The sequence below is a fragment of the Bos taurus genome, chromosome 15 (assembly GCF_002263795.3).
Source record: "Bos taurus isolate L1 Dominette 01449 registration number 42190680 breed Hereford chromosome 15, ARS-UCD2.0, whole genome shotgun sequence".
Taxonomy (NCBI): domain Eukaryota; kingdom Metazoa; phylum Chordata; class Mammalia; order Artiodactyla; family Bovidae; genus Bos; species Bos taurus.
In genome coordinates, this window is record NC_037342.1 from 50,375,450 (window position 1) to 50,390,696 (window position 15,247).

Consider the following 15,247-nt stretch of genomic DNA (forward strand, 5'->3'; position numbering starts at 1 on the left):
TACGGGTACCTTTTTTTTTTTTAGTTTATAATTTAGTTGTTTTTTTTTTAATTTTATTTTATTTTTAAACTTTACATAATTGTATTAGTTTTGCCAAATATCAAAATGAATCCACCACAGGTATACATGTGTTCCCCATCCTGAACCCTCCTCCCTCCTCCCTCCCCATTCCATCCCTCTGGGTCGTCCCAGTGCACTAGCCCCAAGCATCCAGTATCGTGCATCGAACCTGGACTGGCATCTCGTTTCATACATGATATTTTACATGTTTCAATGCCATTCTCCCAAATCTTCCCACCCTCTCCCTCTCCCACAGAGTCCATAAGACTGTTCTATACATCAGTGTCTCTTTTGCTGTCTAGTACACAGGGTTATGTGTAACTCAGGGTATAAAAGCCCCTTTTAAAAATAAAGCTGTGGATCCCACTTCACCAGAGCTCTGGTCTCTGTCTCTCTCTCTGTCTCTCTCTCTCTCTCTCTCTTTTTTTTCAGGCTGACTCCCTGGAGCACAGAGGCTCTCTGAGTTCACTTTTTTGCCCGGGCTTCTAAGACCCAATCGAGAAGGCGCTTTGCATCTTCACCCCATCCAGATGGAGCCTGTGGCCTCCGCAAACAGAACAAGTCCCGTGTCAGGGAATTTACTGGCTTTCTGTGTAAACCAAAAAACATCAGCCTCTTTCTCTCTGCCTTATTCTTTCTCTTTATTTTTATTTTTATTTTGACCCTGGACCACCAGGTCCCAATCCATTATAAAACCCATGTCATCTCTTTCTCTCACTGACACCATCCATCCTGAGGGTACCCTAAGATCCTGCTGGGGCTGGACCCCAACAAATTGAACTGATTGAAGTAGCTTGAGAAATCTGCCAGGAGAGGAGGTGGTCATTTAGGTAAGAGAAATGATACCAGCCAAGCATCCACCCTAAGAAACTATAAAAGGAATGATGAGATTATGAACTATTGAATTAGGGACTGAATGATAGGAAGGAGAGCACAGATGTAAGGCATATTGGGCAGCTATAGGAAGTTGATGAAAGGACATCCATTAGCTTTAATTCTAGACAGATTATCCAATAATAAGGTTGTAAGTACACATATGTCTGTGAAGGCCCCCATCACACTTCTCAAAGCAGTATGGATAGACCCAAATACTTGAAATTCATTGTTGACCTTAATTCTTTCTATAAATTCATTTTCAAAAATTTAACAAGACCCTTCATTGGGCATTTCTCTTATGCCCAGTCATCCATGAATCAAACATGTTTTCAATTCTATAATGCTTTAATGCCTAGGATAAGACCTCAACTACCTTCCTCTTTAAATCAGCCCTTTTCCCAATATTTGGAGGATAGTGGAATAGTAGTTTTCTTTTCCTTCCTCTCCTTTCATTGAGTTTACAGACTTGATTATTTATTTTGTCATTTATTTATTCAAACAAGCAAATATTGACTGAAAATCTGCTCTGTTCCAGACACTGCACAATGCAAGAGCTCTGTGTCAGCAAATACAACCATATGGCTGTTGTATTCATGGCTCTTACAGTCTAGTGAGAGAGAACAAAAGATTTCAAGGAAAGAAGCAATCATAAAATTTTAAAATATGTGGAGTGGTATCAAGGGAACTAAGTATGTGCAGAGTGAGGATAATGGGTTTGGTGTATGGCTCTTGGCACCTACTTAATGAGGGTCAACCCAAATGGTCTCTGAGAAAATTATATTTAAGATCTAAGGACAGAAGAGTGACCCAGGAGAAAGCAAATAGAGGGATAAAGGATGAACAGGAAAGCCCCAAAGTGAAGCAGTAATTTGGCTTTTTTAATAAACTGAAATAAGGTCTGTGTGGTTAAAGAATACTGAGCAAGAGGTTTTCTGTTCTGTGATAAGGGTGGAGAGTTAGGCAGGTGGGGTTGAGAGGGATAAATTGGGAGCTTGGGACTGACATATACACGCTACTATATATGAAATAGATAACTAGTAAGGGCCTGCTCGGAGAAGGCAATGGCACCCCACTCCAGTACTCTTGCCTGGAAAATCCCATGGGTGGAGGAGCCTGGTGGGCTCCAGTCAGACACGACTGAGCGACTTCACTTTCACTTTTCACTTTCATGCATTGGAGAAGGAAATGGAAACCCACTCCAGTGTTCTTGCCTGGAGAATCCCAGGGACGGAGGAGCCTGGTGGGCTGCCATCTATGGGGTCGCACAGAGTCGGACACGACTGAAACGACTTAGCAACAGCAGCAGCAAGGGCTTGCTATATAGCCCAGGGAACTCTGCTCACTCTGTAATTGTCTATGTGCGAAAGAATCTTAAAAATGAGTATATATATTTATGTGTATAACTAATTCACCTTGCTATACACCTGAAACTAACACAACATTGTAAATCAACTATATCCCAATTAAAAAAAAAAGTTTGAAATGATAGGGGTCAGTATCACCATATTGGAGAAGGCAATGGCACCCCACTCCAATACTCGTGCCTGGAAAATCTCATGGACAGAGGAGCCTGGTAGGCTGCAGTCCATCGGGTCGCTAAGAGTCAGACATGACTGAGCGACTTCACTTTTCACTTTCATGCACTGGAGAAAGAAATGGCAACCCACTCCAATGTTCTTGCCTGGAGAATCCCAGGGACGGTGGAGCCTGGTGGGCTGCCATCTATGGGGTCGCACAGAGTTGGACACGACTGAAGCGACTTAGCAGCAGCAGTATCACCATATAACATCATATCACAAGCATTTTATCAGACTGCACTTAGGAATGACTAAAAGATTTTAAGCAGGGGAGTAGCATAAACAAGCCACTTCTCTGAATCTCAGTTACATTATCCCTAAAGTAGGGATAGTAATCCCTTCAGAGTCTATATCACAAGATAATTGTGAAGATTAAAGGAATAATATACAGAGAAAGGTTTAAAGAAATACATATTACACAGTAATAACAAAAATCATGCCTGTGGTGCTTTGCGCTTAAGACAGTTTTCAAATACTTTCTCTCATTTGAAGAAGTCGCAGGAAAGAATATTGGATTTGGAGTCAGAGAGACTCGGATTTAATATGAAGGACTACAACACAGGAGCAGTTCACTCAGAGGCCAGCCACTAGAGTTGAGTCTCAGTTTTCTCATCTGTATAATGGGAAGGGGGAGGTGGCCTTGTCCAAAGTCTCTGCTGGTTCTGAGATGGAGAAATTCAGTCAAAAATTCGTATGCACAAATCAATCCATTTATTATACTCAAAATGTTTTGTACAAAAGTCAAAAGCAAGAAAAACATGGCACCTTAGGAATGCCTGGTTTCAGGAAGTGTAAGGCCATCTCCATGGGGGAATAAAGCAGCTAGTCACTCTTTCAGACCCTCTCTCTATCAGACTGCATGAGCTCTCATCCTTGCCTCTCCCTGGATATCTGATTCAATTGTCCTTCTCTCTCTCCAAACAGGCATTCTTCTTATATCCCAATGCACGTAACAATACATCCTCAATTTGGGCAACAAGTAGACAATGATCAGATTCTCTGAATTCTAATCGCTATTTCCCTACAGAGAAATTTCATCAGCTCATACCTGGGTTCAACATTAGGGATGGTAAACTTTTGCAAGATAAAATTATGTCATAGTGACATGACTCATAAGGTCCAATATTGTGGATGAGGGGGAACAGCCTTAAAAAGAAATTTATGACTTTGATAATGAAATGAGAATATCTAGGCAATACATTAGCATAGTACATGAAATATAATAGGGGGTCTCAAAGATTTAAATTGTTATTATCATTAGGTTTTAGACATGTTGGTAAAAAATACAACCAATTACTTGATTGTAGTGGGACTTGATCAGGTATGGGACTTGATTTTTAGAATTCAGATTCAATATTAGATTTTTCTTTACTATCATTCTGGATCCTCTCAGTGCCTGCCCAGATTGAAGAAGTCACATCTTTCTGGAGATCTGATCTGTAAACTAAAGATGCTCTCTTCCTGGTCCTTTGCCAACATCTCCTTCTTCCAGCCACATGCTTTCCTGATGATTGGCATCCTAGGCCTGGAGGCTGTTCATGGCTGGATCTCCATCCTCTTCTCCTCCATGTACACTGCGACCCTCACTGGAAACTCCCTGATCCTCTTGACTGTGAGGAAGACCCCCAGCCTGCACCAGCCCATGTACTACTTCCTGTCCATGCTGGCCCTCACCGACGTGGGCCTCACCTTGGCCACAATGCCCACCACACTGGCTGTGCTCTGGTTTGACCATCGGCTCATCGGCTTCAATGCCTATCTAGTCCAGATGTTCTTCCTCCACTCCTTCTCCATGGTGGAGTCCTCGGTGCTCCTGGCCATGTCATTTGACCGCTTTGTGGCCATCTCCAACCCCCTGCACTATGCCTCTATCCTCACAAACAATGTCATCATCAGGATTGGGCTGGCCACTGTGGCCCATGCTACTTTGTACCTCTTCGCTGTGCCATTTTTGGTTAAGCGCCTAAACTTCTGCCCTGGCAATAATGTCCTGTCTCACTCATTCTGTTTCCATCCTGACATGATGAGAAGAGCCTGTGCTGACATCAGCATCAATATACGCTATGGGGTCTATGTGGTTGTGTCCACTGGGGGCATAGATTCCCTGCTCATTGTCCTATCCTGCACTCTCATCCTGCACATGGTCCTGAGTCTGGCCTCTCCAAGGGAGCGCATCCAAGCCCTCAACACCTGTGCCTCCCATAACCTGGCTTTCTTTGTCTTCTTTATTCCAGGTGTCACCATGTCCATGATCCATCATTTTGGGAGGCACTTTCCCACTGTGGTACATGCCCTTGTTTCCTACATGTACCAGTGGTGGCCCCTGCACTCAACCCCGTCATCTATGTGTCAAGTCCAAGCCCATCAGGGAGGCCATGTTCAGGATGCTAAGGGGGAAAGACAGAGGCTGATGTAATTATGACTTGTTACAGAGTCTAGATACCACAAAAGACACTTTCTGTAGCCTCATAGGATCCTGCTACCCTCAGCAAACACTGACAATGAGTCTGTGCTCATGCAGTAGGAAGACAATGAGGCTTCTTCATGATACAAATGGACATTCACCACTTACTTTGTACCAGAAGCAGTGCTTAGGAGGAAAGGCTAAGAAATATTTTAATCATTGTCCTTTCTTTCCAGGAGTTCACAATATTGTGCCAGGATAAAGGCATGTAAATACACAATCAGAGTATAGATTTATACATACCATAATAAAATTTAGTGCAAGAGATCACAAGGACAATAAATCCATACATGCTAGAACTTTCCTAGGAAGATCAGACAAACCTCCACAAAGGGGAGAAGGCTTTTTATTTCATTTTGGAAAATGTATAGGGTTTTTCTAGGCAAAGTATAAATTAAGGAAGAGGAAACTGTAGAGGAAAAAAACAACATGAAAAGCCCACTTTTAATTTTTTCATAAATTTTTATTGAACAAGTGAATAAATGTGTTAATCATGTGATATGGTGCCACCTGCCTAAGCACTAACTCTTCTTGTAACCCCTCTCAGGAGTGTCTTTTTCTCCAAGAGACTTGATTGCCTGACAGATTCCAAGGTGAAGTCTGACACTGACAGTTGCATACTCTCCAATAACCCCATTTCAGATTTCCAACCAAGTCTTCATACCCTTATTCTTCAAGTGTGTTAGAGTTAAGAACTCTACATCCTTGTTGGCTTCCTTAGGAATAGCAGATTACAATCTGGTTCTGCATCAGCTTCATATTCTTTGGCTCAAATCTAGGATAACAAAAACTATGAGATTGCATGAAGTACTTTGAAAGTACGTTGCTTAAGAGATAAACAATGAACATCAACTCTGAAAGCCCAAACCAATGTTATAATATATTCCTTTCCCAAGTTCAGATCTGCCTATGTCAAGAAGGCCAGCCATAGTGGAAGGGAATGACCCTCCACATGGATGTCCATTGCATACAAGGGAATCTTCTCAACTTAATTAAAAGAGTGATATAAGATATGTTACTATCTTAAACAGATATAACTCAGAGATCTCATTCTAGCTTTTCTGAACTGAAAACAGTCCAGTTGTAAAAATCTTCAAGAAGTCAGAGCACACTGAAGAGAGAATACTTCTTCTAGCCTGACAAATCATGAATAGCTTCATTTTATAAGGATGGCAAAAGATCAGTTCATACAATGGAACAGAGTGAAACAAAGGCTTTAAAAATGCATGAAATCAGTCAGAAACACCAAGTAGCTGAATAATATGTTGTGTGGAAGAATTATAAATGTTATACTGAAAAAATAAGACAGGAACAGGTATAAAAGGGAAAGGTGTAGCCTACTGTCTTTCTGAGAAGTAAAAACTTTTTAGGGGAAGTAACAAAAGATCTTTGATGGATTTTAAGCAGGGAAGTTAATCAGAGGTGTGTTTGGAAAAAACTCCTACCAGCTCTGTGGGATTTAGGACTGGTGCAAATGATATTCAAAGCAAGGAGACCAGTGTGAAGCTTTTGACAATTGTCCAAGCAGCAGGTGAGTATCTGGACTAGAGAGCTGGTAGTCATAACTGGGAACACAAGACATGTTTATGGATCCTTTCTAGGTAAAACCTAAAAAAAATAAATAAATAAAGAGAGAGTAAGTGACTTAAAGGCTGAAATTTCATGTTATTCCGACTTTTCTAGGACCCAGAAAAGGACCAATTAGCTGCAATGGTGGGGCCAGAGACAAGAATATCTAAACAAAGGAAATGGGGCCAAAAGATGTCCAGGTAAAATGTATATAATAAAGTTCTTTGAAAAGTGAAAGTGTTACTTGCTGAGTCATGTTCAACTCTTTGCAACCCCATGAATTGTAGCCTACCAGACTCCTCTGCCTATGGGTTTTCCCAGGCAAGAATATTGGAATGGGTTGCCTTTCCCTTCTCCAGGGGATCTTCCCAACCCAGGGATCAAACCCAGGTCTCCCGCATTGCAGGCAGATTCTTTACTGTTAAAACTACCCAGGAAACCTCTAATTTCCAGTCAACTCTCCTAAAAAAGGCAGCCTCTCTTTTCATCCTAGTTCTTACCTCTGGGCCCTCCAGATGACCCAGCAAGTACTGAAGTAAATGACCCAGATATAGTTTTGTCCCTAAATCTGGCATTTAGTACTTATTGAGAAACACAGGAAAGAAGGTAGTGTAAGTGTTGATGTGTGTGCATGTGGGTTTACATTCACCAAATGGTTAATCCTTTTAGGATCAAAACCATGAAACTTTATCCTGAGCATATTAACTATTATACACTTGGAATCTCTTTTGAAATCTATGATAATAGCTGCATCCCCAGAAATAATAGTTAAAAATGTGTCTTTCTGATTTGTCTCTTTTTACTCATTTGTCTACGACTCTTGTGGGATTTCAACTATAAAACAGATACCCACATTCATCATATACCCATACAGAAGCATGTATACAAACACTTATTAGAAATCTGGAAGAATAAACACCAAAATGCCAGCAGTACTTTTTTTTTTCTTTAGGGTGACAAGTTTACTGGAGTTTTTATTACATTTTTATTTCTGTTATATTTTCAGAATGTCTAAGATTTTTGTTTACTGTGATCATATACTGCTTTCCTAATAAGAAAAAAGTCTTTCTCTTCTCTCTCATTCTGTTTCTTTCTTTCAATCGTAGTGTCAGGGCACTATTGGGAACTGGGATGTCCTCTATACAGTTCAGAGTGACCCTAGCTGGCATTGAGTAGCTTATATACCTCCATCTGCTGGTCACCACTTACCGGGCACAGCAGATTCCTACTGCTCACAATTCTCATCTTCTGGATTCCAGTCGAAGAAACTGGATATGTTCTCCTGATATCCTTTCTACCAAGTAGTCCTGTGCTTCTGGCTATGGCCAGAAAAGTCTGGCCAGCCATGTGCCATGCTCACTACTCTCCTACCTGCTTCTCACACTTACCTACCTCTCCTTAGGTCTGCCTAGCACTCCCCTGTGGGTGGAGATCTCATTCCTGCTCCATTCATTCCTCCCGCACTCCTGCAATGCCCACACACATTCTTCCCATTTGGCTTCCTTCTGCAAGTGCTATACTTGGCCTGGGTGGGCCTTTGGAACCATACTCATGCTAAATACAGCTATCAGAGATACAGTCTTAAAAAAAAAAAAAAAAGTCTGTATTGCATGACACAACATGTGGGATCTTAATTCCCCAACCAGGAATCAAACCCATGGCACTTTGATGCTATGGGTGTCCCCAGCAGGGTACCTCAGAACCCTGGGAATACATGTTGTCCACTTTTATGTTCTATTCACTTTCTGTGGACCTATGCTTGCCTTAGTTTTTCTTCCTTGCTGGTCACCTGGGCCACTGACTCTACTCAGTCTCACAATGCTTTATGGTCTTGACTCCCTGGTCTATGGTACCAGCCCTGCCCTTTCTGCCATGAGCTCCTAAGTTTTCTCAGCTGCATCTCTCTATAAAGTGTCTCTCCAGATATCCAGTGAATGCCCCAACTACTAATCATACTATTACCCGAAATAGCCACTGTTTGGGAATTGCCCAAACATATTCCTGTTGCTACGACATAAGTACAATGGCAATAGGCTGGGAACCTTTGAAATTAAAGCCATCAACAACATTAACAGGAAATTCCTAAATACAATACTGAACGAGAAAGGAACTTAAATACAGAAAATTCAAGACTCTAGAATGTCTGACTTACTACCCCACTAGTCTAACAGCCCCTCCTCAAATATGGGATTGAGCATCAAAAGATAATGTTTGAAGCCCATGTGATCTCACTGAACATCAGTTTCCCCATCAGTACAATGGGGACACTAATCATATTCCTGCCAAAATCAAAAGGTTGATAAGAAAACCGGAAAATAAGGAAAACTGTCCAGACTCTATGAAAATGCTCAGATACAGTATTATCTTTCATTAATGTAGATAAATGTAATCTTTTGTGAATTTACTTTCAATCCTCTTCTTAAGGAATGGTAGTCAGAAAAAAAAAAGAAATCATGTTTTCTCTGTGGAGGTCACTTTGAAGAGGGAAATCCAGGTATGTCTCCTTTCCTAAGATCCAAATGGTAGGGGATTCTGAAGAGGAAATCAGTTTTAAGCCAGATTATTTAATTGTATTATGTTCTTGTATTTAATTTTTGTCATACTCAAACCTTTATAAACGTCCTTTAGAAATATCGCCCTTATCTCAGAATGCTGTGAACTATCAGCGCAAGCGATTGTCTGAATGGTTTGGACTTGAGAATTGAACTGATTCCAACCAAATGGAACCCTCCAACCACAACCACCCCAAAGAACTAAAGGGAAAAATAATATTGAAAAATAAGGATTGGGAGTATACAGTTCTGCTGCCCCTACACACATGGAGATCCTCTAACCAGTTTCATCTTTGAAGGATCAGTTGTGTTTTTATAAAGAATTTTTTTCCTAATACTGTCTTCCAAAATGTTGATATTAAAATCTGAACTGAAAGACTTTGCACGAAAAAGAAATTTGATCCCTTAGGGATCCAAAGTGTGGGTGGTCACATGAAAAAGACGAAGGATGCGCTGTCGGATCTCCTTTGTCTTCACTCCGTAGACAATAGGGTTGAGCACAGGGGGAACAAGCAGGTAGGTGTTGGCCAGGATGACAGGCAGGAGGGAGTCATGCTGCTTGCCAAACCGGTGCACCATAGACAATCCAATGAAAGGCACATAGAATATGAAAACAGCACACACATGAGAGACACATGTACCAAATGCTTTTGCCTGGGCTTCACGTGTCAAGCCCAACACAGTCTTGAGGATAAGCAGATATGACAAAGAGATGAGAAGTGAGTCCAGGCCAATGGCTGAGATGATGACGATGAGGCCATAGATGATATTGACGTGGATGTCAGCACAGGCCAGCTTCATGACATCTTGGTGCAGGCAGTAGGAATGGGAAAGGATATTGGAGCGGCAGAAGGGTAGCCTTTTGATGAAGACAGGCAGGGGTGCCATAAGTGCAACCCCCCGCACCACAGCAGCCATGCCAATCTTGGTTACACGAGGCAGTGTTAGCACAGTGGCATGGCGTAGTGGGTGGCAGATGGCCACATAGCGGTCAAAGGCCATGGCCAGCAGCACTGTGGACTCCATGCCAGATAAAGAGTGGATGGCAAACATCTGTAATAGACAAGCGTCAAACTGGATGGTAGTGGAGTTGAACCAGAAGATGGCCATCATTTTGGGCATGGATGAGGTGGAGATGAGAACATCAAGGCCAGAAAGCATGCAAAGAAAGATGTACATGGGTTCATGAAGACTGTGCTCCGTCCGCACGATGTAGATGATCGTCAAGTTACCTAGCACAGCAATAAGGTAGAGGGAACACAATGGGAAGGCCAGCCAGAACTGAGCTTCTTCCAAGCCTGGCAGGCCTATTAGGATGAAATATGTGGCACTGGATTCATTGCCATTGGGACCCACCATTGTGAAGAAGCTGAGCTGCAACCAGTGTCAGGCAGGTATAGGCTGGAATACAAAGATAAACCATTGTCAGATCCTCTAAGATTTTTCTGTCATTTTCCTCCCCACTACCCTCCTCCCTGTTCCATTCCCTATTCTCTGATAAGAACTCTAATTTCATTGCCTATCCAAACTCTGATTCTATTCTAAATTCAACCTAACTATCCTTTATAACTCAAGGCCCAAATGAGCATTCACCTAGTCTTACTTACTAGCCTCACCTCAAAGTGAATTTGGAAAACAAATAAAATACTGAAGCAAAAATTCTAAGTGTTTTAAATCATGTAGTTCACCAGGAAGAGGTAGTTGACTAAGTTAATATCAGACATAAATGATAAAAACTCCCATTGCTTCTATCCTAACTACCCTGTGCTCCCCTATGTTTAATACCTACTGTAATTCTATCATTAGACTATCTTTAAGACTAATCACAGTCCAATGTAGCAATACTCTAGTAACACAGACTAACAGTGAAATATAACCTTCTAATGACCTCTCCAATTCTAGCCTTAACCCTAACTTTAGCATTAACCTAAGACTTCACTCCAGTAGCTATTTAAAACAATGTAAAACTTAATAATGGCCTTCCCAGGTGTCTCAATGGTAAATAATCCACCTGCCAATGCAGGAGACATGGGTTTGATCCCTGGGTTGGAAAGATCCCCTGGAGAAGGAAACGGCAATCCCCTCCAGTATTCTTGCTTGGGAAACCCCTTGGACAGCTCCAGTCCATGAGGTCATGAAAGAGTTAGACAGGACTTAGCAAGTAAACAACAAACACTTAACTCCTGCAGCTATTTAAAACTTAATGTAAAACTTAATAATACCTATTTTATTATGGTAACCCTTAATTCCATTAAAAAAAAAAATACATGAAACTCATACTGAACTCTAACTCTACATTTTTACTCTGGCTCAAATGTTCACCCAAAGTCTTATACTTGTTTAGACTGCCCAGTTTATATCATTAAAGGAACAATGACTGCAATGGATGCCATAGGTGTCCCACTCAGATCCCCTTCACCAAGCCAATGCATCTATATCCCTTCTGCAGTGGATGTTGAATAAGACAGGCTCAGAATTTTCCCTTTCTACAGAAAATTTTTATTTACCAAATGAGAGGCACTTCACCCAGAAAGTCATGTTATCCCCACCAGGGCAGATCTAGAGGTCAATGAGTGCCTGACACAATAGTACACAAAGCCAGCCTCCTTGACCCCAGGTGGGACCAAAGCTGGGAGGCAATGTGTGCTCCAAAGCTTCCTGAGGAACCAAACCTGTAGCTGGTCTCCAGCTGAAACCACAGCCTCACATTATTTTCTTTCCCTGCTCTATCCTATTTCCCTCACTCATCTTCTCGTGACAATATGTCCTTTAAATAAGAATTTCTATTTAGGCTCTGTTTCTAGGGCACCTACTAGGCCGAAAAGAGTGAGACTGACACAGAGGACTAAATGTGAAAGATGATGGCGTTAGAAGCACTGGAGGAACAATCCATCCTATACCGGGGTCCACAATCCCCAAATCTGGCTACTCAAGTGAGGGATATAAGTAGAGATTCCTGAGGTGGGAAATATCAGACTTGAGTTATCTCAGTTCACATCTCTGTTGAAACAATAAGAGAGTTAACTAACTTTCTCCCTGTTTCCCTTTCCTCCATTCATTCACGATATTCACATGCTCCTATTATTTATTAGATTATATAAATTGTATTTACACACACCATATAGGTGTATATATTACATATATATATGTATATATATATATAGTTTTCTCCTCTTCCCATTATGCTAGGGTATGTTTAAGATAATGTTATTTTGGTAAGAAAAAAGGGGGCTTCCCTGGTAGCTCAGACGGTAAAGAATCTATCTGCAATGCAGGAGACCTGGGTTCAATTTCTGGGTTGGGAAGATCCCCTGGAGGAGGGCGTGTCAACCCACTCCAGTATTCTTGCCTGGAGAATCCCCATGGACAGAGGAACCTGGCAGTCTACAGTCCATGGGTTTGCAAAGAGTCAGACATGACTGAGCGACTAAGCACAGCACAGCAAGAAAAATAAAAGGACTGGGTTCTTAAGATTTGGTCCTTGATAACTGAGGTAGGGGCTTCTACATGGGCTACCAGACAGCAGTTGAATGCAGAGAAGAGCTCACAGCCAGCATCAGGAGGGGCTTACACCATTCACTGGGCTCAGAAAGTGTTGATGGTTTTTGTTCCACCATTTATCTGTCACCCAGAGGTTCCCGCGGGCCAGACACAAAGGGGAAAACACTGAGACCATGAGAACAGAGAGGGACAGAGTTTAATTCCAAAAACTGGAGGGAGAAGCTCTAAGGAGTCATGCTTAATGAAGACCTTCAGGTTAAGAGACCAAAGTCTTCAAAGTCACTTAAATCTTCTGTACTGACCTCTCCATAGCATATGACACTGTGATTATTTCCCTCCTTCTTAAAATTTCTCCTTGATCCTTCTACTTCTCCTCATCACTCTGACCATTAGTTCTTGGTTCTTTCTGGATCTTCAGCCTCCTTCACTTGACCCTTAAGCATGCTTTTAAATGATAGTGCTCTCAGAATTTTATCCTCAAGAGCTCTTTTCAATCTATATACATTCCCTGAGCCATCTCACCCACTTCAGTAAACCTTCAGTAAACTGTTGATTCCCAGATATTCTTGGGAAGGCCTGAATTATCTTTTGTGATCCAGATTCATAATTCTAAAGTTACTAAAAGAAACAACCTAGTTGTCTCTGAAACACATCAAACTCTCCATGTCCAAAGATCAAGGTCTTCCAAGGGCAGTATTGTACAGCTGTTAAGACTGGATTTAAATCGAGCCTGGATTTTTTTTTTTTTTCATAGTGACTCTTTTTTTAATTTAATTTAATTTTATTTTTCAACTTTACAAGGGCAACAACTTTGTCAGCTGTACGATCTGGGGCAAATTATTTAACCTTTATAAGCCTCAGTTTCCTCATCGTTAAAATGAGGATAATAGTCCCTGCTTAATAGAAATCAATGTAAGGATTAACTGAGATGATCAGTGTTAAAGCTTTTAACACAATGCCTGGAGCAGAGTAAATCTGCACCAAAAAAAAAAAAAAAAAAAATTATATATGTTGCTGTTAACTGTTTTCCTATCGTGTTTCCCTTTTTCTGTTATGGTGACCTAAACAGACACAGGACTTCCCAGGTGGCCATGCCAATGATAAAGAACGTCATCTGCCAACGCAGGAGGCGTAAGAGACCCAGGTTCAAACCCTGGGTTGGGAAGATCCTCTGGAGGCGGGCATGGCAATCCACTCCAATATTCTTGCCTGGAGAATCCCATGGACAGAGAAACCTGACCAGCTACAGTTCATAGGGTCGCAAAGAGTCGGATACAACTGAAACAACTTGGCAAACAGACACATAAGCTAAATACTCTGATTCTCATAGCCACGCCCCTAGTGTTAACTTTGTTATCAGCACAATCCCAAGAATCTTCTACCCAAGTGAAATCAGGTCACCATTTGTTGTTTTAAAAAATACCTTTTAAAACTTCAAATTAATTCTGGAATAAAGACAGAACTACTAGGGTGGAGCAAAGCTCCGCCTTTCAGCATCCAGCCCTAGTTTCTCTCTGACCACTCTTCCCATGGCCCCTATACTCCAGGCACATTGGAATACATACCATTTCATAAATGTAGCATTGATTTTGTGCCTCTGTGTCTATTTGTCTTTTTTTTTTTTTTTACTTTTCTTTTGTCCTCCTAAATCTCCCTCCTTTTCTTCCCACTGGGCAAAATTGCATCTTCCACATCCTAGTTTACTGTCTCTCTCCTATGCACTTTCCTGAACCTCTTTCCCCTTGATCTCCTTGGGTATTATTAAATGTTTCCTGTTCTGTGCTCCCAAAGAACTTTGCTTAGGTCTCTTTTTATGCATTTACCATCCTGAACTAGAATTATTGCTGTTTGTTTGTCACTAAATTTTAATTCCTAAATGGCAGGGACCCAATCCTGTGTTTAGTTAATGTTTGTTGAAAATAAAAAAGAGTTTTATCACAAGAATTCCTCAGTAAATGTCTAATGAGGGTAGCATAGCCAAGGGGATAATAAAGACTGCCAACTGTCTGAACTATAGAGATTTTTGAGGAAAAATAAAAACTGGAAATTCATAGCAGGGTGTTGTAAGTTCAGAACAAGAATTTTTAGGATCAAACAGAAAAGATCTTTCTCATTCAGGGATCCAGAGGGCATGAGAATGGATACATAGAGAACAGGGCAAAAGCAAAGCCTTGACTCTAAATAAATGCAAAATGGACATATATAACTGGGAAGGGTTAAATCTGACTCCATATTGGATCTGCTTCTGTGACTTTACATCTTATTTTGCCGATTTTATTATTATGTGGTTTAGTCGATAAGTCATGTCAGACTCTTGTGACCCTATGGACTGTACTGCCAGGTTCCTTTGTCCATGAGATTCTCCAGGCAAGAATATTGGAGTGGGTTGCCGTTTCCTTCTCCAGGGGATCTTCCCGACCCCTGTCCTTCTCCAAGGGATCTTCCCAACCCAGGGGTTACAGGCAGATTCTTTACCAACTGAGCTATGTGGGAAGCCCTTTTGTAGGCATTCATAACAGACTGCCTCAGGGAACCCTGCCTGCCCGCCTCTGCCTGAGCCCTGGGCTATGGTCCCTTTGTTTGACTCACAGGCAGATAGCCTGACCCTGCCCACCTGTGAAAAACTGGGACATCCTTGAGTTCTTTGT

The 15,247-nt window shown here is 41.5% G+C and overlaps 3 protein-coding genes across 6 annotated transcripts in view; 2 read left to right on the forward strand and 1 right to left on the reverse strand.

Moving 5' to 3' along the window:
- On the forward strand, positions 1-5,701 carry LOC104974262 (olfactory receptor 51I2). Its single transcript, XM_059875124.1, is given in 3 exon segments — positions 1-4,825; positions 4,828-4,857; positions 4,860-5,701. Coding segments are annotated over 3 exon segments (957 nt in total). The 5' UTR covers positions 1-3,963; the 3' UTR covers positions 4,925-5,701.
- The window catches only part of OR51F5C (olfactory receptor family 51 subfamily F member 5C), a 139,498-nt gene extending 132,752 nt beyond the window's left edge, over positions 1-6,746 (forward strand). Inside the window, exon 3 of the transcript XR_009490582.1 lies at positions 6,661-6,746. The gene's annotated coding sequence lies outside the window, so the exon portion shown is untranslated. The remainder of the gene's footprint in view (positions 1-6,660) is intronic.
- OR51E1 (olfactory receptor family 51 subfamily E member 1) overlaps positions 5,420-15,247 on the reverse strand; it is a 25,066-nt gene continuing 15,238 nt past the window's right edge. For 3 of the 4 annotated variants that reach the window (XM_005216156.5, XM_059874539.1, XM_002693385.6), the window contains one exon: positions 5,420-10,499. In XM_005216156.5, coding sequence (XP_005216213.1) covers positions 9,504-10,457 — 954 coding nt within the window. In that variant the 5' untranslated portion in view covers positions 10,458-10,499 and the 3' untranslated portion in view covers positions 5,420-9,503. Of the gene's footprint in view, positions 10,500-15,247 lie in introns of those variants that run through there. The other variant, NM_001390766.1, reaches the window with a different exon arrangement.